Below are 24252 nucleotides of genomic sequence, written 5' to 3'. Positions count from 1 at the left end.
TCTTTGCACATGCGCAGAGCGAGCCACTTGGGGTTTATTACAATCAATTTACATGATCATCGATCACGATATCGCACTGGTCTCGATAAAAAAATTTGGTTGAGAGACCTGTCTCCGGCAGCTTACTATCTCTTTGGTCGTAGTTCAGCACCCCTACTGTAAACAGCAGCGAAGACAATCAACGACTAACTACCACCGGTCGTTTCCCGATCATCTACACCAGCAAGGAGGGGCAGCGAGCTAGTCTGACGCGCTAGAGGCCTCGATTTATCCTTCTCAACCTTCTATGTCCATTTTTGCTTCCTTCTCTGATTGAATTCTCTAATTCGTAGACCTAATGGTCTGTCCAGCCTCCCTGCTGCTAAGCCCCATACTGATACCATATATATATATATATATATATATATATGCCGTTTAGAGAGAGAAGCTGTCATATTTAAGGTTTAAAAATTTGGAAAATTTCCAATTTCTAAATTACACGAATCTCTTCGGTTATGAAGGTTATTTTTATAGTTTTCTTTTTTTTTTTAAATATTTGTACCAGTAAATAAAATCGAAGATTGGTGTGATAGGTTGGAATTTTCATTAGTGCAATCTTGCCAAGATAAGCTGAAGAATTTTGGTGTCAGAAACCTCTAATTTTGTCGAAATAAACAGAGAAACGTGTATCTCAAAATAAGTATAGTATGGAAAGCCGCAGGTACCCGGCGGTGATCACAATTTTTCCCTATATTATTATATGGGCAACAATTAGCGGCTCCGACGACAATTAGCTGCTCCTAAAATGACGGTGATTACTATCTTTCCCTATATTTTTATATGAACTACAATTAGCGGCTCCTACAACAATTAGCGGCTCCTTCTACAATTAGCGGCTCCTAAAACACTTTTAATCTACGGCTCCGTTAATAAAAATCGCCAATTTACTGCTCCAGAAACACGTGAAGCTCAGTCTACAAACTACAATCACCGGCTCCTTCGACAGTAACGCCGCTGTAATTTTGATCTCCGTCTTTAGTACCGAACGAGATTCGAACGAGATTTCAACTCAAAAACGAGATCTACTTAGCTATTATTTCCAGCTCCTACGATAGTAACGCCGCTGATAATCTTGAGCTCCAATTTAACTAACGAACCGAACGAGATTTAAACTCATAAACGAGATTTTAATCACGTGCTGTCATATTCGGAATACTATCATCTTATCCGCATCAGTGTCCTTTACCGTTATCGAGCGAAGTGTAGTTTTCAGAATTTGTAACAAGGTATTTTCCATTAGTAAAGAATATTAACTTGCTTTTTTATACTGCAGATATTTTGCTTAGACTAAAAAGTTCTCATATATCTTTACAACACTGGACAGATCTCTAAATTAAGTATCTCATGGGTGGGTGGGGGTGGAAGAACGTTATTGCGGTATTTTTTAAACTGAGGACACTTTGGCAGGATAATGAGCAAAAGTATCATGAAAGCTTGCTAAAAAAGATCTATAACTATGATTGGACATTTATCAAAATATAGAATACAGTATTTCTGTTAAAATTTATTGTTTGAAAGCAGGTGTTAAGAACTATCACAGTCATAAGCAGATCATCAGATAACCTACCTGGGAATGTGATTGTGTCATTTGAACAAACTTTACATGAATTCGCTCACTTAAGTGGTGTGTGATGACTCCCACAAATTTGTTTAATGGCTCACATATGAACATGCACCTTGCACAGTATAAATTTTTTTAGCCATTCGGCCTTTAACTTAATGTTTAAGTGCTCGGAACAACTTAACTGGTAGAGGTATTACAGTGCAAGTAACTATCAGCATGTGGTTGAAAGTGGCAACAGAGTTACAAAGGAAACAAAAAGTTTCAATAAATATAATTTCATGTGAAGTGGATGGTTAAAATGTTGGCTTTAATTTATTTACTAAGATTGCAGTTATTGTAAAGAATATCCGAAATTGGCATAGGTTAGAAATTAAACCAGTGTATTTTTAGTTAGAAGATGCACTTTGTGCATGAGAGGGCAGATCTGATGTAATATGTTAGGAAAGACCTAAAGATTTTTTTCAATCATATGGAATTAACAGCAAAAATGAGGGCATGCAGGAAGTCCATCTCTAGTAGCAAAACATATACACATTAAGCAGCGAAATGTGTAGCATCAACCAATATTTGTGAAAAATGTAAATCCTTTTAGGAAATAAAGTTGTATATTATTTTCTTTCTTATATCTATGGAATAAAATGCATACATTTTATCAAATCTTTGGAAGAGATTACATTATTGGGACTTGTAAAAAGTAAGGTGAGACAAGTGAATTTTATGAAACTATTTGTCTTGGACGAGTATGTGAAAAAAAATATTTGATCAGCCCTGATACCACATTTATTTTCGTAGTTAACAGTGTTTTTGCAAATTTGGTAACAAAATGTAAGGGTGGACTTTTCAGTTCTTAAATTTAGTTCTTCATAAATTTCAAAATCATTTCAGTTAAAGTATTACTCCATCTTCCAACTTAAGCTAGGTAATTTCCATTTCATTCGGTTTCTTTCTTGAGAAAATTACATGGTGTCTGGTCTTCGGGATATTTGAACGCCACACTTAAGCAAAAATCTCCTTTAGTTCAGTGTTGACAATTAGTAATAATAATCTTAATAAGACTTAAAATGGCATACAGTGTAGTTTAACAGTGACTGATGAGACCGGTGTTTCGATACTTCTGTGGCTTCCCATTGGATGCGCGAGGTTATGTGAATAATATTCACTTTGGGTAATTCGACGCAAAATCAATAGTGTATGCTGTCACGTGGGGTCTATTGCGAAGTACTGTCACAACAAATGTTATATACAAGGAGAAAATTAAGCACTGTTTCATTCCGAAGTTTGGAGTTATTCACATTATTGTGTTCATTCACATTATTGCATTCCAGTTTTAAGTCTATAGACGTATTTTGTGTTGTGCAAGTTTAGATATTTTTAGACAGGAAAAACATTTGTTTGGACTGTTCAGTGTAAATAGAAAGCGCTCATTATTTGGACTTAAATATTAGTCTGGAACTGTTATTGAAGGAATTCAGGACAACGCCATCTTGACAACTACAAAGTTCTTGGAGGACCAGTACATTTCCGGTATTGAAATTTATGAGGAACATTTCTATCATTTAGGACTTTCACAGACCAGTATAAGGACTAGCTTGGATTGACTTCATAGTACTTTATGTTCCTTTCATATTTTTTATTTATAACTTTGATAATTAAACTGTTAAGTTTTATAAAGTTTGTTGTTTTTGCTTCTTTTCTGTTACTTAAGTTTGCAATCATTGAGACGTAACGGAAACTTGGGGCCTAACTGGGGATATGAATTTCACAGAAATTGAAATTGTTTTGAAATTTAAGTTATCTTAGTCCCTAATATTTCTGACTTTACATAGTGAAACCAACAAGCTTTTACGATATAAACTAAAGTGGAGAATTGTACTTTAAATCCTAGCCAGGAACAATCAGTCTTTGAAAGAGGACGAATTGCTCCAACGTTCCAGACAATATCTTTCCTGTGCAAAGCCATATTTGTTAAAACATGAAATAAAAAATATTTTGGTTTAAATTTGGTAGAGAAGAATATTTTGGACAAAAGTGCTTTGACTCTAGCTCAAACCTGCAAGTTATGAAATTGAAATTAAAATTCAAGAACAAAATAAAGTTAAGAAAGCTTGAAAAAGAGGAAAGAGATAAACAAATGCAAATTCAAAAAGAAGAGAAAGAAATGGAGAAGAAATGACAAATGCAAAAGGAAGAAAAAGAAATAAAAATACAAATGCAGGAAAAAGAAAGGGAGATGCAAATGCAGGAAAAAGAGAGAGACAGATACAAAAATATGAGTTACAAATGAAACTGCAATTACAGAAAGATGTGATGTGATTTGGATTTTTAACATAGTTTTAACAATTTTTCAGTCATATCGCTACGATGTCTGCTATGTGGCAGTTTATAGTGATGTCTAGCACTGGGGCATCATGCCGCAGACATGTAGCATGATGTCCCACCCAGTCACATTATCCTGACACCAGGCCGACCAGTCCTAACACTAACCTCTTAATGCTGAGTGTCAAGCGAGGCAGCTATTAGTACCATTTTTGTAAGTCTTAGGTATGACTTGGCCGGGGATCGAACCCACGACCTCCCACATCCCAGGCGGACGCTCTAACCACTAGACCACCAGAGCAGTATTACAGAAAGAAGAGCAGTACCTAAACCTGTAGTGATACTCACATTACAAGGGACAACAATCTCACATTTCTCCTGCGACCGATAAGGATTTGAAACCAATCCTTTGAGCCACATGTTCAGTGTCATAGTTTAACACCAAAATTACCATCAGAGATTCAACATTTTGACTACAAATTTAACTTGAACCCCACCAGTGGTCCTGGAAAACTTGAAACAATGTCACATCAAGTCATACCTGTATGAAATCAATAGGAAGGTGATTCATTTTCTCAGAAATGGAGAGTATTATAATCATTATGTCTTAATCCGTGACAGACTAGACAAGACTACAGCACAGATAGAACCTGACCCGGTACTCACTATCTGCATTTGCATTACTAGTTATATGATTCCACAAATCTCACAATACAACAGAAATCCAATAGTCGGATGACATCAACAAGCTTCTATCTAATGTAAAAAAATTAAAATATATTAAATGAAAGTCAGAAAGCTTCTGTAAGAACCAGAAAGAATATGTTTATGTTGAGAAAACAACCAGAAACCTGTCGCTGTCACTGCAATCTGGACAGTTCATCAAGCAAAGAGCACATGTCAACAAGGTAGTCACATGATACAACAAAACATGGTTATTTTTTTAATAAATATATACAGAATTCTGTGTTCTTTCATTGTAGTTTCTTTATTACGAACAGTTTACAACTTTATTTTTCATTTCATTTTTTTTTTGTTTCTACATCTGAAATGGGTTATTACTGACATCATGTGACAACTGGACCTATGATGTCATGAATATGTTGGTTGTGATATTTGTGTACCCATGCGACTAGCAATGCAAATGGTGAGTATCAGGTCAAATTTCATCAACGCCATAGTTTCATCTTATCTTTCAGCAGAGTAAAGACATAATTATTTTAATACTTGCATTTTCTGAGAAAATAAATAATTTTCATATCGGTTTCATGTAGGTTTGCCTCGGGGTAACAGCATTAAGTTTGCTAGGCCATCTGGTATGCGGCTACGCTTTGCCAACAACATGTTGGTGTCTTGTGATGCTAGACTGGTTTTCAAACCTTTCATGTCAGACAAAATATCACTATCAAGCTGACTGTGAAACAACCAGTCTTCTAATCTAATCCAGTGAGTGTTAAGATTGACTCAACAACTATAATTATGGTTACCACCCTAATGATCCATACTGCAACCTCCGAATATTCTGGGCAGAACTCAATAAATATAATTCACAATCAGTTACAACTCAATTACGTAATTGTTTCTGTCATCAAGTAGTTGCAAACTTTCCTGACTTTCATCAACATTTGCAAACTTCAAGGAATTTTCATGTTCAGAAAAGAAATTATCATTTCTTCCAACTTTTTCCAAATTTCCTAGTAGCATGGGAGCCCTGTATACTTCTTCAATCGTATATGTATCGGTAATGAAGTCAATATTAACATTCTGGCATATTTAAGAGCTTGATGCAATGACAACATCTACTGGGAAGTCTTATTATATATAATCTTGTGACAAAAAGTGTTAATTTGTTTTGATGAAAGAAAAATTGGCTGATGTAGATTCTACTTGCACTTGTGTCAATAGCTGATGAACTTGTATTCCCCGTTAAGTCAGCCTTTATTATCAAACGACAATTACACTGACTTAGACTAATGAATGCCTTTAGATGTGACATTACAAGTCTTTAATCATGCTTGATTATCTTGGTTTTTCTGTATGACAAATTACATTTTATTATATGGCAATCACGTAGGGAGGACTGTGCGAGAATAAAAACTTTTTCTTGCATCTCACTCTCTCAGCTCCTCTCTCCGAATTGTATTTACTGTTACCTTAACATAATGTCATTATTCATAAGACCATAGTTATTATAATTGTACAATATTTGCTTTTAATTTCTTGGTATATGCTAGTGATGTGATTTGATAATTAGATTCATTCTTAAGCACATGATGTAAAAAGCAAACATTTTATTTGTCATGGTAGTAAAGATAATAACTGTATGGATAATAATTATAATTCAATTTAATTTGTTCTGTTACATCTGATGATACAGTTTTGTAATCACTTCTGACAAAACAACGTTTTTAGTAGTATAAAAGTCTTCGGCTGCATTTGGTATCTGATAAGTCTCTGTTGCTTCTTGTATAATTCTAACAAAATCTGGATCAAGTTCTGTATAATTATTTTGACACAGTTCCTTCAGGTCCTGAATTTCCTCTGTCATTGGTGCTTAACAGTTCTCTGCTCCTGAAAAAAATTTGTATTAAGATACAATTGTATTGATGTAGTTAAACCAGCATTAACAGACACGTTCACCATGAATATATTCCATCCCTGACATAGAGCAGCATTTTTTTTAAATGCTTCTTATAACTGACTTGTTAAAATAAACCTGTCTTAAGAGACCATATTCTTTAAAGTCTTTGAAATAACAGCTTACAACAGGTTCAAATGCATTGTTTGGTTACAATATAAAAATAATAAATGTAGAAAAGCCACTGTAAATTACCATGTATGGTGTAAGTAGATTCCCTTCATTTTTAATTCAACATTTTAGAGAAAAAAAACCTGTAATTTTAGTACATGAAATAATATTGACACCAGGAGGAGCATATGAACAAATTCTACACGTCCATTCAAACAAGTTATCGAGTCTCTTATTTCACAGAAGAACACCAGCAGTTATCTTTGTCAGAAGAAAGTGTAGTTTCTCAAACCAACAAAAGTTAAAATGACCTGGATCATTTTATTCTTCCAACTGTTTGGGAGCTTGCCGACCAAGTGTGCAGGCTACATAAAACAGTACGAGCTTATTATGCAAAATGAAAACATTCAAAAGATGTTGCCTCTTTATTTTTGCAGCATAAATCAGTATTTAACACTTGCTATCCAATGGCAGTCAACAGAATAATAGGTTGTTATTTCTAAAAGCCCATATTTTAAAAAGAGATATGGATATCAATGTGTCCTTCCTTCACAAACTGTTGATATTTCAAAATGACAATAGATCATTCGGAAAAGAGTTCAGCCCATTTGGTGCAAATTTTGTACCATGCCATTAACTACATCCTCCATGTTTTGTTGATGTTCCACAGTCCTACCATGTCTTTTAGATGTTTCTGAATGAACAGTACATACACAAACTGCAGACACAGCTTGGAATAGTGATACAGAGTACATGTATTTTGACGTCTATTAAAAATGATGACTCAGATGTGATCATAGAAGAAATGTTTTTAAGAAAATGTAAATTTAGAGAACAAAGGGGTTTTTTTAAGAAAGAAAAAGGGATCTATTTTTGTGTTTATGTGGTTTGGCATATTTTCATTTCGTGCATGTGTCATACATGTAACAAATACTGCAGGTGTTTTAATCTGGCAATTTTAGGAAATTTGCCAAATTAACTTGAACAACTTGTATCATCCTGTTCACTGGAAAAAGAAAATACATGCACAGAATAATAACTATTGTATTACATCCAGTCTATCCATACCAATGATATTTTAACTTCTAAGGATTCCAAAAAGTGTATTCTTTCATTACATGTTATGCTTGACAATGCTCACAAGACATTAGATATATAAATGGTTTTTCAAACATCAGACCTGAAACAATAATACTGACCCAAATGTACATGTGATTGTGATGCAAATGTATATATGTGATGATGGCCCACATTTATATGTGATGGTAACCCAAATGTATATGTGATGGTGACCCAAATTTATATGTGATGGTGACCCAAATGTATATGTGATGATGACCCAAATGTGGTGTGACAGAGTTCCAAATGTACTTGTGATGATTACCCAAATGTGGTATGGCAATGACCCAGATGTCTGTGATGATGAACCGAATGGGTGTCTCCAAAGATATGGTTAGGACAAGACAAAAATGAAGCGGGAAGCAACTGCTATACTAATTAATCCAATTTCTGCCATCTTTTCATTTTTTGAAACTCATACAAGGTATTAAAGTATAACAAGGATTCACATTAATTGTACTTGCATTCATAACTTCATACATATAGAACACTTACAGAGCAAAGTCTCTTATTTTCAATCAGATGAGCATGCTGATCTGAAGTTAGAGGTATTATACCTCAAAGATCTTAAAGAGAAAAAAGTGAAATCAACAAGTAAAATTCAACAAATACTTTATTTTCACAGATAATGTGAAAATTTAAAAGTAACTTACATTATGAAATATATCCCAAATAGCTCTCACAGATCCAAAAGGAAAAAAAGGTGTTCCAAATGAATTACAGTGGTGTTCCAAATTGATTCTAATCTTGAATGTGCTGTAGTTCCAACAGTCTTAAATGTGCCGATGTGATAATCTTATCCATCACAATGATATAATCTAGAATGTCCTTGAAGGAATTCACTCTAATCCTAAAACAGTCCAAAAGTATCTGTAAGCACTTTGTTATTTCAGTGAATAAATGAAGTATATAAATCATGTGAAATTACAACTGAACACAACTAAAAGACAGATTTCACTTGAGAGATGTTACAATAGGAATATGTTGTTAACTATGTTGATCACAACCTTTATATAAAATTGATCACAAACTTTATATTAAAACCCAAGACAATAAGAGATATAGGATGTGGGTCCTTTTCCCATCAAATTCGTAAACAAGGTAAGGTCTGTTTACTTTATAGTTTTACTTTTTAGCAAACTACCTGGCAAATGAGAACATTTTTTTCTAATGGACGAAACAATTTTCTGAACTCAAAGCCAGGTAAACATGTTTACAAATATTATCTCAGATGATAATCTACAATCATGGACAAAAGTTAGCTTTGCAATATCTTGCTTACATATGACCCTTACAATTGTGGACAAGAGTTAAACAATATATACAATATATAGATATACAAAAGGGCACTTGCAATGGTTTCTAACTGACCTGTATTACCCTTCTTTCAATTCAAAACCTGCCTGGTTTACATGTGATGCACCATATATGAAGACATTTTCATTGCTAAGAAGGCCATCTGCACTGCAGCAACTATGCCATTTCCAGTGCCTCTCACTTTTACTGGACACCCTGAAAAGTAGGTTAGTATAATATTATTAGCATCATATACAAAATTTAATAATTTATATCGGCTTTTGTGATGGAAGTTAAAGTTCTCTTTTGTCTTTAAATACTGTCTGTATTTTTACTAATGTACAGGAAATGTACAAGATTTGTTATTTTACTAAATTTTTACAAACTTTATTGGAATCCAACTTACCAAATAAACTGGTCATGTAAACTTGTGACATAGTGGTAGTTGCACAAATTGTGTAGTGTACAACAGCATTGTTCTGTTATCAAAAAGACACTGAGAAAATTACTAGTTCACCATGAGAATACTGTAAGTAATATACTTTTTTCCCCATAATCAGTATTTTCCTTCACCCTCATTTGCGCTTCAGAGACCCCCAAATTTTTAATTTGACCCCCAGTTTTGATACCAAAGTTTATTTTTTACTCAGTCTGACCCCCAGTTTTGACACCAAGGAGATTTTTGATTCTCGGTCTTGCACCCCTAGGGGATACACTGCCTATAATACCAAAACCAAATGCCAATACAGTATTTGCTTCAAGGACAATTAAGAAATAACAATTAAGATCGATGAGCAAAACATTCATATGATATGGTTCATAAATGTTCTAAATCTGCCCCTCTTAGCCGTTACTATAGCAGAGATAATGCAAGATTTGTACAAAATAGTAAGCTTTACATGTGTGACACCAGGCCTGCAAACAAATAGATGTATGACTGACCAATCAACCAATTATATCTAGCTTTGTTTACATCCATAGTCCAAGAAGAGATGACATAGCTCAGTTAATCCTGCATTTGAATATCTCATTTACTGTCTTCAAGTAATTCAATTTTTACAGTAACACTTTGTTTTGGCATATAATTTCCTTGTATGGGTGTATAAAACAGTCATTAAAAAAGTATACCCACCTTTAAAATCGTGATTGTGAACAGGAAGACATAATAAACACTGCAATAAATTTATTCAGTTTACAATTCCAAGTCAAATACATACCTGTCAAGATTTCATTTTTAAAACTGACAATACTGAGATGCCAATTATTCAACATTTTAACTGCAGTTACAATAATATATATAAACATGTAATTACTTTATAATTTGCATTATGTGAGTTGATATTGTCTTCATTTACCATGGGATTTAACAACTGTATTGATAAAGTACAAGGCAACTATATCTGGTCATCTATTAGTTATTCCAGCATGTAGCCATATTATCTTCTGCAAAAAACTGAAAATAAGATTGCTTAAAAATACATTGTATCACACAAGGCGGGGTAATTTATCCATTGTCAAGATAAACTGTGTACATAACAGAAATGAAATATAATAAAAAGCTGAAGAATGAATAGAACAAATTTGCATAAACATTCACAGCAGAATCTTCAGCTTTCCCATTAATGTTGCACTTTCACTTAAAATAGGAAATATCTGTTACTAAAATAATGTCTTATAAAATAACTATTTTTACATTTTAGTCCAACTGTAAATAAAATTTATTTAAATCAAGATGTTTTCCCAATGGATGTTATTAGATTTTAGGTCCTTGTGTACGTGTATGTGTGGTATATACATGTGTATGTTCACTGTGTCATGCAACTTACAAACAGTTCAAGATAAAAACACAGTTCAATATGCTAACTATGGGACATGATTTATGAGTGGTCTAAAATGTACCTTTGGTTTTAAAATTTTAAACCATCATAGGTCTTAAAGGTTCTACCTAGAACTTAATATAATTTTAAGTTTTAAATGTTTGCTATTGCTAATTTGTTTATATGACCATTGGGTTACCTTGGTCACAACTTTAGAAACCTTTGAGACTGCCAGATCATAACCACTTATGTATTTTCTCTGCTACGTTTGTTTTGGTGCTTTAAGGTATAATAACGAAGGTCAGTTACTTAGTGCTGTGGCAACTGGAGTCAAGTGTCTTGCCAAGAACAGACTGGTCCTATGGTAAGAAACAAAACCCACCCCCTTATGGACCTGAGTCTGGCACACTAACCACTGAATGTGGCTTTATGTATGTACATATGTATGTATGTATGTATGCATACATACCTATCAATACATCCATGTATGCCAATACCATAAGATGTCAATTTATCATACCCATCTGAAAAAAGGAAATATAACATCAGGAAAATATTGAAATAAAGAAACATGTATATTTCAAGACTTAAAAGTGTGCAGCATAGCAACATTGTCCCTATCTTTTTCCCACTTTTGAAAAACACCATATATTCATACCCATGACCCTAGACTGGACTTACAAAGAAGGGGGGAAAATGAAATTCTGATAGAGCTGTATACATCATATAAACTCCAATCATATCCCAAACTTTGACATTTCTGTTTTCAACATTATGTACTAGGTGTATGACAATATATAACTCTGTAAATTTGATATATAATTGCATACAGGTAAAACCCTTTATAATGCGTTGCTCACGGGTCCAAAGAATAACATCACAATATAAGCTGGATCGAGTTAACAAATTTTTTGAAAAACTTCCCTACAGAAAATGTGCATTGAAAGTTCAATGTCATCAATTTTAACTAACCTCTTGATCATATAAATCTGCTAGGGATAAGAATAATTGATTTTTCCGATAGCATGTATTTAGGTGTTAAAAAGAGAGGTCACCTTATATTAAAAAAATGGGAGCCATGCTGCGATTGTGTTATAAGCAGTAACACGTTATAATGAAGCAAACAGTCAGATATATTCAGCAAAAGATACATTCCATGCCTGAAAGGTTACATAGTTACAATTCCTTTCTTTGTCTCACAAAATGCTAATTTTTCTTGCTGTAAGTATAACATCTATAATCACATATCACATGGCATGGTGGGAAAACCTGTTTTATAAAGGAATATTTTTACCAAGAATATATAGGAAGGAAATAATTTTACCAATAATTTTCTTTAGAACTGTACAAATGCCACATCAACTATGATGTGACAGGAAGAAATGTTACATATCATACAATGCTGTGCCATTCAACTGCAAGCCATCTCTCACAGAATGCATGTAATAACATTTTTTTTATATGGCAATCATTTTTTTTACTAACCAATATGCCTTATATAGTTTGGACCCTGCAAGAGATAAGTACACTGACCATAAAAAACCATTTCAAAATTAAAATGTACCAGACACATACAAAATACAGTCCTTGATAAAAATGTGAAAACATCTGAAACCACGCTTTAGAAGTGGAAATGTCTGAATAAGACTCAACCATTTTAAAAGCTTATACTAACATCAAATTTTCTGATTAATTACCTATACAATGGTTTGGGGTGTACTGAGAAGAAATGCCATAAATTAAACAAGCTATATAAATAGCACTGTCTGTTGAAAAATACCAATTCACAAACTGTCATAAGTAGGTAAAATATCCATGTGCTACATTTCATGACTAAGTCACAAACTCCCTGAAAATTCAAAATATAATTGTGATACACAAAAATGGGACAAATGCTAAATGAGACTAATGTAAACCATGTATGAAAAGCCTTATTTTTTAAAACAAATAACCGACAATCACTGTGCTTTATTATGATACTCTTTTATTGACCTATATTACAGATAGATTTCCCAACCAAACTGATGTAACATCATAATTGGAGGACTTTTTCACATGTAATCTAACGCTAACAGTAATCAAATATACCCTATTATCAAGTGACCCATCTAAAGAGATTTCATTTTTAAGAAACAAATTTATTGCAATATTTCATGTTTGCATGGGATGCAATTTATGTGAATACTTGTTAAAAAGATTTGCAATACTGTCCACTGTAACTCAGTTTACCGATATATTGTTTTTGATGCAGCCTTCTTCTCTTTCTCCATTCTACATCATTCTTATCTAGTTCTTGTACAATTCCATCAGCAAATTCTCTGCAAATCAAACAGTAATGTGCAGTTTATATTATCAATGTGGTCTTTATTCATTGATAAAATAAAGTGTAACAGAAAATAAAAAAAGGCAAACAAAATAAAACCATTTTGCTAACAATGAAAATGAATACAAAAGATAAAACAAAACATAGGATGCCTCATATAGTGCAATCATTCAGCATGAATAATTGCTATAGCAAGCATAAATTCTTACGTGTTTAAAATTGTCCTAAAATAATGTACAGCAACTTGGTTATGTCACCAAGGAACATCCTGCCAACTTCTTTTAGGACTTCACAAACAATTTTCTAGGTTGATAGTTGGGAATAAAACCTTAATGAATACTAAAGTTGGGAATTCTTCCTGATACAAAAAGATTGGAAACTAACAGTATATAGTATTTACATTGCAATTATGGCTGTATTTGGGCACAGAAGACCACCCCACCCCACCCACCCCACAAAATTGCTGCACCTTGCACAATATAAACCCAGTGTATTTCCTAGTGGTAATAATGAAAACTCCAGTGGAAATTGTATCCTAATATTTTGCATTCTGCAATGAATGCAGTAATGGCCTTATCAAACGTGGGGCCCAATTTGAATCAATTTGGCAGGGCCCCTGCTTTTAAATGAAGGGCCATCGATGTGCACAGCATTTGGAAATAAACTTTTGATGTCAGCCCTGAATGAATGTACACATTTTATTTTATCATGAAATAATGCACAACTTTCGTGCAAATAAATATTATATCTTTAAGTCACCTGGCTAAATCCCTACACACAGGCCCATTTCATAACAGTGAAAAAAACATTACAACACAAAATACCATAACAATACTTTACAAAAACCTTTATTATTTCTGCAAAGCATTTATACTGTTTGTGATCAAGCCATTAAAAAAACTCCAACCTGACAAACTTAATGACTTTTACTGACTGAAATTTGTATTGCTGCCCCGCTCCCCCCATATCAAAGCATATGCAATGAGGGACAAATACAAACACATACATGTGCCATTATGATACAAATACTGAGATTATTTGCGATAATGATAATATTATTATCATCACCACTACTGAAAAGATAATAAAAGCACCATAGTATTAATAATGATAATAATAATGATAATAATAATAATAATAATAATAATAATAATTTGTACTTGGTGTAAATTTCAATATCAACATGATGGTGGGTGTTTTGGTACAAATGGGACAAAACAAAAAAAGAATGTAATCACAATTCACCCATGTCAGTATCTATAATTTACCATAATGTGATTTCTGGTTTGTATCATGCATGTATACATAAAACATGCTGCAGACAGGAAGTTATATCAGCAGTTAAGACCAATGAAATGCCAAGGTACAAAATGCATGATACAAGAAAGTTTATTTAATGAACATAGCAAAGACAACATAAAAGTACTAACTCAGGGCCAGCTATTATACAGACATATACAGTCATTTGAACAAATTTCAATACCACATTCACACTGTGACTGATTAATCTGATATTCCTTTTTAAAGGAATGTCTATAGTAAAGGTTACTCACTCTTTCATTGAGGCACGACAATCACTTTTCAGAAAGTCATGAGTATCAGTTGAACATAGACAAAGTAAACCAGATTTGCAAGTGCTGCCTTGAATATTAAGGGGAGCAGCAGGGGGGGGGGGCGAATCGGACAACTTTTTCGACAAAATTTGATTAAGGTTTTAAAACGACAAATAGAGCCTTCCTTCGAAATCTCACTTTTCGAACAAAAAAAAAATAAAGTCTCCGTTTGGCAAATGGAGACTTAGCGTTTTTTGCTCGAAAACGCTATATTTCGCGACAACATCTCGTTGGTGTTTTCCCGTGGTAATCATCGGGCGTCCCGCGTCGATGTCATCGCCCCCCCCCCCTGCTGCTAAGTGGTTATTTACAATTTAACCGAATATTTGGTCAAGTCCGATACGATATCGTGTCCGAGGATCATGTAAATTTATCGTTACAAATCCATGTGGGGTCGACTGAGCATGACTAAAAAAGTTTCGAAAAACATTAAAGTCCATGTCACCGCCGCACCATGTCTGCCAAATATTTCGTAGCGTGTGTGTATCAACGCCGTTGAATACAGCAAGAATATTACAGTTGTCTCTGATTACTTTTGGAATCTGAGTGTATCGTTGAGTGACATATATCACGTCAGTGTTTTTATGCCTGCCTCTGGAAAATATCCTAGCTGGGTTTTTTTGATTGTCTAACATAACATCATCGTACACGACTAGATTGTTAACGTCGCCATCAATATCATCGATACCCGGTGCATCATTGATATCCGTAATAAACTCGATGACATTTTTTTTAGCGATCGCTGATGCATTCTCGTTGAAATCTTTCAACACCTCGTAGCATCGTTGATCATCTACGCTAGGGGCGATTAAATACAATTTATCCCATTTCATCCATCTCATTATTAAATTGAGTAACAATTGCGTCTTGCCGGATCCAGATGGTCCGATGATAATCATCCGGATCGAGTTTGGTAACGCTGCAACATGCTTAACTGGTTCTCTTGTTTTAGTCGCTGAAAAGTCAATTATATTCATGTCTCTATACATAAATTATGGATCTATATTGTGTAAAGTGTAGAGTGCGTACTGGCACAAATGATATGACAACCGTTACAACAAGAAATAACAGATCGGCGCTTACTGGCAAGTGTGTACAATGCGGTATAAAGAAATTTAGATTTATTTCTATTAGACCCGGAGATGTTTTAAAAAAAAGCGAGGAGGTGATATTGCAGCCAAGTTATCAAAACTCCCCGGAACCCCGTGGGCAAAGTATCCAGGAGAAAAACACCTCCCAGGATATAGCTACTGTGGCCCCGGAACATGATTAGATATCAGACTCGATGATCAAAATCAGCCCAAACCCGGTGAGTATCCAATAAACGCTATCGATAAGGCGTGTCATGCTCATGATGTTGCTTACTACAAAAGTAGCGATTTGCAACAGCGTCATATCGCGGACGTAAAATTAATTCACGCGTTAAATACTATTCCTGATAAATCATTCAAAGAAAAATTGGCCTCATGGTTGGTAAAATCGGCTATGAAAGGTAAATTAATGATTGGAAGCGGAGCTTCTCGCGCTGGTAATTGAAAACGCTAGCGTTTATAATAACAACATGGAATCCATCTATTATTCTCCGAGAGGATACTGGAAGGGGAAGGCCGCAATTGGTAAGCTTGCAAGCGCTGCAAAAGTAACGAGGGCCGTTGCGGCTAATTGGTTATCCAGACAGGCTATATGGCAAATCTATCTACCACCGCCTAAACAAATCAACTTCTCGCGCTTTGATGTTAGCGTACCTAATGAAGTTCATCAGGCTGATATACTATTTCTGCCGCATGACAACGGTTACAAATACGCGCTAACCGTAGTTGATGTTGCGAGTCGATACAAACAAGCGGAGCCGTTAAAAACAAAGTCAGTAACTGAAGTAGCCGATGCGTTTGAGCGGATTTATCGAAGAGGTCCTCTGCGCTGGCCAAATCTATTACAAGTTGATCCCGGTAGTGAATTTCGCGGCGCTGTTCTATCAACGCTGAAACATCATAGCGTCGCGATACGACGAGGTCATACTGCGCTACATCGTGATCAGGCAATTGTTGAACGATTCAATCGGACTGTTGCTGAACGGTTATTTGGATATCAATACGCGAAGGAATTCATCCAAGAAAAACGATCTCGTGAATGGGTCAAAAGGTTGCCAGGCGTAATTGCCGCGTTAAATAACGAGATTACCCGAGCAATCAACATGAAGCCCAGCGACGCGATTAAAGAAAAGTATATACCCGGAAGATCAAAAATAGATAGCGTTTCCAAGCCGATTCTCGGCGATGTCACTGTTAGATATCTGTATGAACCAGGAGAGCTTGAAGGCGGTAAAAAAAGAGCTACTGATCCTATCTGGAGTGTTACCACACATAACATATCAACGATAACACGATCAACTGGTAGACCACCGATCTATAGACTGGATCCAACTGCCCCACAGCGGGGGTTTACACGCGAGCAACTACAAGTGATACCTGACGATACTCAATTACCCCCGCGTGGTCTTAACTAGCGCCGTTGCGTCTATTGCACTCAAGACAGGTCAACCTCACATTGTTTTTGACATGACCGAGACTGTTATCGATCCTGTCCACGGTAAATTGGCGAGCGTCTTTATTCGAATAACGCCAACTCATTATACAATTGCAACTCGCGCAGTGATTATTCTGTTGTTGTCGTAACGCAATTATTAATTCGGCATCAATATCAAAACGCCGTTGTTTTTTTTTATCCTGTTGGCGGTAATCCGAGAGTTTTCTATCAATGACGCTTGCATCGATGGTGACTCCGTCATTGACTCCGTCAACAACAATTCTTCGAAGCTGATTTATCCTCCGTACTCGGGACACTGCAAGATGGACTAGATTTGACCATTCGATGCGATTATCAACCATCCAAACAATTGTGTCCGTGATGGTTAGTCCCTGCGAGGAATGTATTGTCGTTGCGTATCCTAGCGTCCACGGGGATTTATCAGCACGTAGCGCGTCCTCGACGACGCTGATATCAACGAGCACGATATCATTCAGCACGAGAATTTGTTTTTTTGTCCCTGACGCTGTCGGGGCCGGGATTTCAACTTCAATGTTCTGCCGCCGTGTATCCCCGGGTCTATAACATAACGGCACTGGACGCGTTGGAAACTTTTCCTTATGCAACGTAAACAACTTCCGCTGAAGTGTGTCTCTGACTATCTTTCTACTCGCTACAATCAAATCGTTTGGTCTCCATGTTTCCCAGAATTCATTTAACGGCGTTTCCGGAATCACCTCGCGAATTATTTCACATTGAATTCTATCCGGCTGTAATCTGATTAATTTCTTAACCTCGCGCAGTTGTTCATCAAGTGCTCGGTAATCAGTATCGGTTTCTTCATAATAGTCCACAAAACCCTTTAACCAATCATGTGGACCCTCGCCGACAAATGGTGGTGGTTGGCCATGGTCGCCACACATGACCACCGCTGTATTCGCGCGCAGCAACCAATCAAGAAACATTTGTAAAACGTCTAACGAAACAGTACATATTTCGTCCCAGATGATAACCTCAGGAATAAATTTTTCGCCCATTCGATCAGGAGTCCACTCACCGCCGCTGTATCGAAAAAAGCTGTGATAAGTAACGGCGTCAACATTTCGTTGTTTTATTTCTCTCGCTAGTCTATGGGTCGGTGTAAGCACGATTATACTTGCCCGCGTTCGAAATAATTCAATTGCCCGAGTCGTCTTTCCTGACCCGCCACAGCCGCTTAAATAAACTGTTTTGTATCTACAAATTGGATCAGAACACGGTGGTGCATTAGACCATTCTGATAGATTATCACCGCGTAGGTAATTGTTTTCAACGGTGACATCTGCTGACGGGGAATAATCGCGTCGTATTTCTTTTTTAATTCTCCATGTACCCCAACTCTCGTCCGGACTAGTAAACCCGGCTACGTTTTCCTTGTACTTTACGTCAACATAAAACGAATCAACGGCTACTCTAACCGCGGTGTCGGGAAATTTATTTATCATCGAGAATAAATTTATGCAAGCATAACCCAGCATAGATGCCTCAAATGCGGGTATGCCGGGCTGTCTCCATCGCTGTAGGTAACAACTGTACCCAACCTTGTTCCATTGGACAAGAAAGCTGTTTCGCAGTTCACGTATCTATTTTTCGCCACTGCGTCCTTGATTACGAAATCATATTCTGCGTCATCTATAATCAGCCGTGAGCAATATCGTTTGTAGTCGCAGTTTTTTCCACCTTGTGTGAACTTACCAATTATTCTTCTACCGAGATCTTTTGCCTCGCGGTTTCGTTGGTTGAATATCCTCCTGGACCATTCGACGATATATTCCTCGTCGGCATCAATGTGTTTTCTGGACTCGTCAATTATGCTATCTAGACGCTCCGGTTCTGGTAACCAGACTTCAGTCTGCGCCCGGTATGATATAATCGCGTCACTGACAATCAACGAAATTAGCATGCTACAATCAATCATATACCGTAGCAGCGCTATTGGCAACCACTTCTTTTCAGCCATGTGTCTACCGATCCAAATATAGCAACAGCGATGAAGTCCTGCTGCGAATTCAAACGATACTATGCGAGCGAATCCGGTTAAATCAAAATCAGGCAGTGGTCCATTAATAGCAACACGAGTCATTTCATGTCTGGGGTGTCCAAATCGTTTGAAATACTCAGCGGCGGATCCATACCCGAGAAAACTAGCTGGATAACAGGCAACCATATCAACGGAAATCATAGCGTCGCGGCTGTATTCAGTGTTCCATAGTCCACCGTGATAATATTCCAAACAACTGGATTGTACATCTGGTAGAAATTCCTTGCGCGTTGGTCTCCACGCATTTTTCTTTGCTGCAACATGAGCCGCAACCGATGGAATCGTAAAACAATTTGTTAGCAGTTGTTCATCATGCTCTTCAAATTCCATGGCGGTTTTTTTCATCTTGTTGTGAAACGCTTCAGTGCGGTATAATTCACCGTTTGGTCTTACAAACTGATCAAAGGTATCCGTATCGTTTTCAGCGCTGCGAAGTAACCACACTGATACAGGGTCGTTTTTACACAAATAAGCGATAGCATCAAATAGTTTCCTCTCCGCGAGAAAACCGTCCTGTATAAATTCCCCGGGGATATACTTTACTGTTCTATCCCGTGGAAACACTGTGATCGCGGGCGTCCACGCGTGTTCGTTATGATCAATAATTTTGATTGGGGCTCCCTTTGATTTATGCTTTGATTCGTGTAATACTTTACCGGTTATCGTTGTAACGGTTATTGGAAATCTCAGCGACGTTTCTAATTTCGCTATGTCGCTGATGGTTGCTCCACGCTCGCGCACTGTCTCCTCCCACTGGTTGATTTTGCTACGTCGTAAATCAGTCAATTTGTTTCCTCGACATGCATTTGTAAAATGCTCTATTATTCGTTCTGCTACACAATTTATCCCCGTTGACTGTTTCATCGGCGCTAGTTTTCCGATATCAGGTTTCTTATTTAACGGGTATATTCCATAAACAACTGCTGTTTCAGGATACGCTCGTTCATAGTATGGTCTGTCAATTCCGGTTAACAGCCCCGGCTTGGAGTCGCGGCTAACAATGACTGTTTTCTTGTCGCTGAGAACTGGTTCAAATTTATCACGTATGATCCAATTACCTGATTCCACCCGGACAATGAATTTTACTCTGAAGAAATACTCGCTGGAGCCAAGTTGTGATATTATCGTTGCTGCGCGGTTGTCGTTCATGGTAGCATCAACAACACCATCAATTCGAAATGTTGACCAACTATGAGATGCACCATCACGCTTGAATTCATTGATACAATCGCGTATTTTACTCAACAGGGTTCTATCGTTTATTAACGCTTTTGGTGTGTCCTTGAGGACTCTATCGAGATTGAACTTAATATTTTTCCAGGGCTTAATTGCTGCTAATCTCTCGAACTCATCCATATAATTAAAACAAGTATTTAAATAAAAGAATATAGTATAATGAATAAATGCAAATGGTTGATGATTGGGTCGACAACCCCGTGCAATAAATCATGTAGAGGTGAATTCTGCGGGTATCATTTACAAAGCGTTCGTAATGGTTCTCTTGGCCCCCTCCCGTGCTTGGTTTGCCACGTTGGTGTAAGAGGAAAATCGCAGTTGTGTATCAATTGTGGCGGAAAGCGATACAGAGAGTTAAAACGTTATTATGACAAACGAATAAAAAACGCCGTCATTGACCCCACCGCTGACTCCGTTATCAAAACCCCCCAAGATTACATTGAAAGGTTTATAATTAAACCAAATAATGAATTAGACAAATAGCATTATTATACAAATGGACCAAGAATTTCAGCCGCATCCTGTGCTCGTTAATTACGAAGCATCTCGCGACGGCGTTGTTAGAAACCGCAGACTGAAGAAGCCGGTTGGTACTGTAAATAATCAGGGTTATTTGATGTTTGGTGCCGGAAAGAAGAATTATTATGTTCATAGGATGGTATTTGAAGCATTTAACGGATTAATCGAGAATGGGCTTGTGATTGATCATATTAATAATAATAAGACTGATAATTCTCTTATAAACCTACAAGCTATCTCGCAAAGTCAGAATGTCAAAAAAGGCCAAACTGGTAAATACTCAAAGAAAGCAAAACCCGTAAAGTCATTTGATACAACAACTTACGAAGAAAAAACTTTTCAGTCGATGAATGAAGCCAGTAGATGCTTTGACATTTGTAGAGCCTCAGTACGATTTGTTGCAGAAGGAATACAGAATTCAGCGATCTCACAAAAGACTGGGCACAGAATTCGATTTTCATATATAACAGAAATCAGCGAGTGACAAAGGCCACCGGCGCCTATGGCGCTGACGAATTGTCTGTAAAATAACACACTGTGCGGGGGGTTCAATTTTTTTTTATTTAAAAACAAGATGTTTTATAAGAATATGAATATCGAAGACATCAATAATATATTAGCCGAGATTTCAAAATTAAAAAATCAAGGAATTGAATTATCTGATGGTCTCGACAGCGAAAAAATATTATCCGATTATGAGATTATTAACGAACAATCGAAACGGGGGCGTTTTACCCTGGCCCGCGAGTACTTTTTTATAAAACGATTACAACATACGATTAATGAAAACTTGTACCACAATGACGCAAATGCATTCATTGGACTATTCACTGCCGTTGAAATAATACGAAAAAAACTCGGACGTGTTTATGAACGACGCCGGGAGATTTCTAGTAAGATCATAAACATTAGAAGGATTATAGACGAAAACTCCGTGGAGCCCCCGATGGTACACTCGGCGGGAAATTAGAAATTGCGGAGCAATTTGCAATAATGGTAGGCGAATCACTTACTACTCGGCTAGCCAGAGAGCGGCTAGCGGCGCTTAAAAAGTTCATACCGTTACGAGACAGGGTTCGAGAACAACTTCAAACGCGGCAGCAACTACAAACTGATTTTACCGTTGGAAGCGAACAACTCTTTGCTCCGATAACGAGTTCAACCAAAGACGTGAAAACAGCGATATACGGGGATATTCCCGACGAAGAAAGAAAAAAAAGGCGTCACTGCTTGGCGTACTTGAAAAGATTCGGCTCAGACCGAACAAACAAAAAGGTCTTTAGCTACAACACGGGGGCCACCACCACTCGCTATAACCGAACCACAAGAACCTTATGTTACAATGGCCGACGAAGAAGAACTAGGTGCTACCGCAAGAGAACCAGAAGAAGAAATACCGGAAGAAATACCGGAAGAAACACCGGAAAAAAAAGAGAAAGGGGGGAATACACCCCGTAATGTACTCAAGAAGGGCACAATAGATAAAATTAGAGGCTTCAGCAGCAGGGAAGAATTAGTTGATTTTACTGCCACAAATTTTACTAAGAGTACACGAGATAAGGAGCATATCAATAGCGGTTACGAGGAAAATGTAAAGGATATAAATGATTGGGCAAGAATAGTGTATTTAGCGAGTATACACAGGGACGAAATACCACGTGGTGGTGGTCCCGATTACAAAGCATTCCTCGATGAGGTTAAAAGGGCAAGACTAAAAAAAGGAAAAGGATACTCTGTTGGTAAAGAATCCTACGGCGTTACCTGTCCTAATAGTGTTCTCAGTGATATATCACGGCTAGAGGTACTAATCGGAGGAAAACGAGCCGGAAATAACTCTCCGGAAATAATCAATAAGGCCGCTGATATTTGCAAGCGGTTATTTGCAGGCGGTATCATGGACATTAGTGCGTATCGAACGCTCATAGACGAGTTAGTGGATGATTAAAAAAATTATAAAATTGTCGTTTTTGTTAATTTTTGGTCGTTTTTGGTCGTTTTTTGGTCGTTTTTTGGTCGTTTTTTTGTCGGTTTTTACGGGTGAAAACCCCAGGAAATCATTTAGAGAAAATCGATGTTTTTTACCAAAAACCGGCAAAAACCAACCAAAAACGACCAAAAATCGACAAAAAACGACAAAAATTGACAAAAATTGACAAAAAACGCGGATTTTTACCGCCGATGAAAACCCCAGGAAATCATTTAGAGAAAATCGATGTTTTTGACAAAATTTATAATTCGGCGGTGGGAAGGGGGGGGTGATCAATCACTAATTGGAAAACTGGTGTTTTTATAATAAAGATGATCATACACTACAAACATGATAAACCAGTACTCGTCTACGTGGTAAACTCGCGATTGCCTGTTTACCGCGCGTACTATGGAGATGGTCTCGGTAGCACCATTGCGGGGTTATTTACAAGAATGGCTCCAAAAGTGGCGCCGTTAGCCAAACAATTAGGAATGAAGGCTATTGGTGTTATTCGTGATAAGGGAATCAGCGCTATTGGAGATGTTGCCGGAAAGGCGTTTTTTGCAGCAAAGGACAAACTAATGTCGTTGGTGAGAAAGAGAAAAAGAAAACAGAAACCACCGGTGATGCCATCAACGACAGTGATGCCTGCGAATGTCAGTAAAGTAATAAATAACGCCGTGGAAGAAAAACTAGCGACGATGGCTTCGCCATTGGCGGCTCAGCCATCCGCCGATGCGGCAACCAACGCGCTCATGAACGCGATAGCGGGAAGTGGTCTTAAACAGAATTCAAAGAATTTACGACGAAAGCGACGTTGATGAATTGCAATTGAAAACATCAACATGATAAATAATAAAATGTTTGCGCGAACCGTTGATCCCGCGTTTGATATGCATGCCCCAGTGCGCAGGGATGATTCTGTCCGTGATTATCAATTTTATTCCTATCAACCACCACAAGCCGACCTAGGATCGCGAATTGAACTTCAAGTCCAAGATACCAGCAAGTACTTTTTGCCGTGTGAAGCGTTTATCGAAATTGAGGGAGAACTTGTAACAAATGCTGCCGATAATGCACCATACG

At 36.8% G+C, this 24252-nt stretch overlaps 1 protein-coding gene across 3 annotated transcripts; it reads right to left on the bottom strand.

The window, feature by feature from the left end:
- Nucleotides 1-6247: 6247 nt before the first annotated feature.
- LOC149783505 (uncharacterized) lies at nt 6248-13664 on the bottom strand. 3 transcript variants are annotated; one of them, XR_016413613.1, is made up of 3 exons: nt 13130-13664; nt 9159-11424; nt 6248-6490 (listed from the first exon to the last, which is right to left on the bottom strand). XR_016413613.1 is itself a non-coding variant. In XM_089931749.1 (3 exons), the coding sequence occupies exons 1-2, from the start codon at nt 11546-11548 to the stop codon at nt 9164-9166; spliced, it is 315 nt and encodes a 104-aa protein (XP_089787875.1). In that variant the 5' UTR covers nt 11549-13115; the 3' UTR covers nt 6248-6490; nt 9159-9163. The 3 variants fall into 3 exon arrangements, 1 of the variants encoding a protein (XP_089787875.1); XM_089931749.1 differs by lacking the exon at nt 13130-13664 and having other exon boundaries at nt 9159-9299; nt 11370-13115; XR_016413614.1 differs by lacking the exon at nt 13130-13664 and having other exon boundaries at nt 11370-13115.
- Nucleotides 13665-24252: the final 10588 nt, after the last annotated feature.

This window comes from Sinohyriopsis cumingii, chromosome 14 (assembly GCF_028554795.1).
Source record: "Sinohyriopsis cumingii isolate HCF-2022 chromosome 14, ASM2855479v2, whole genome shotgun sequence".
NCBI lineage: Eukaryota > Metazoa > Mollusca > Bivalvia > Unionida > Unionidae > Sinohyriopsis > Sinohyriopsis cumingii.
The sequence above is the reverse complement of the archived record's forward strand: the minus strand, read 5'-3'. Positions and strand labels throughout refer to the sequence as shown.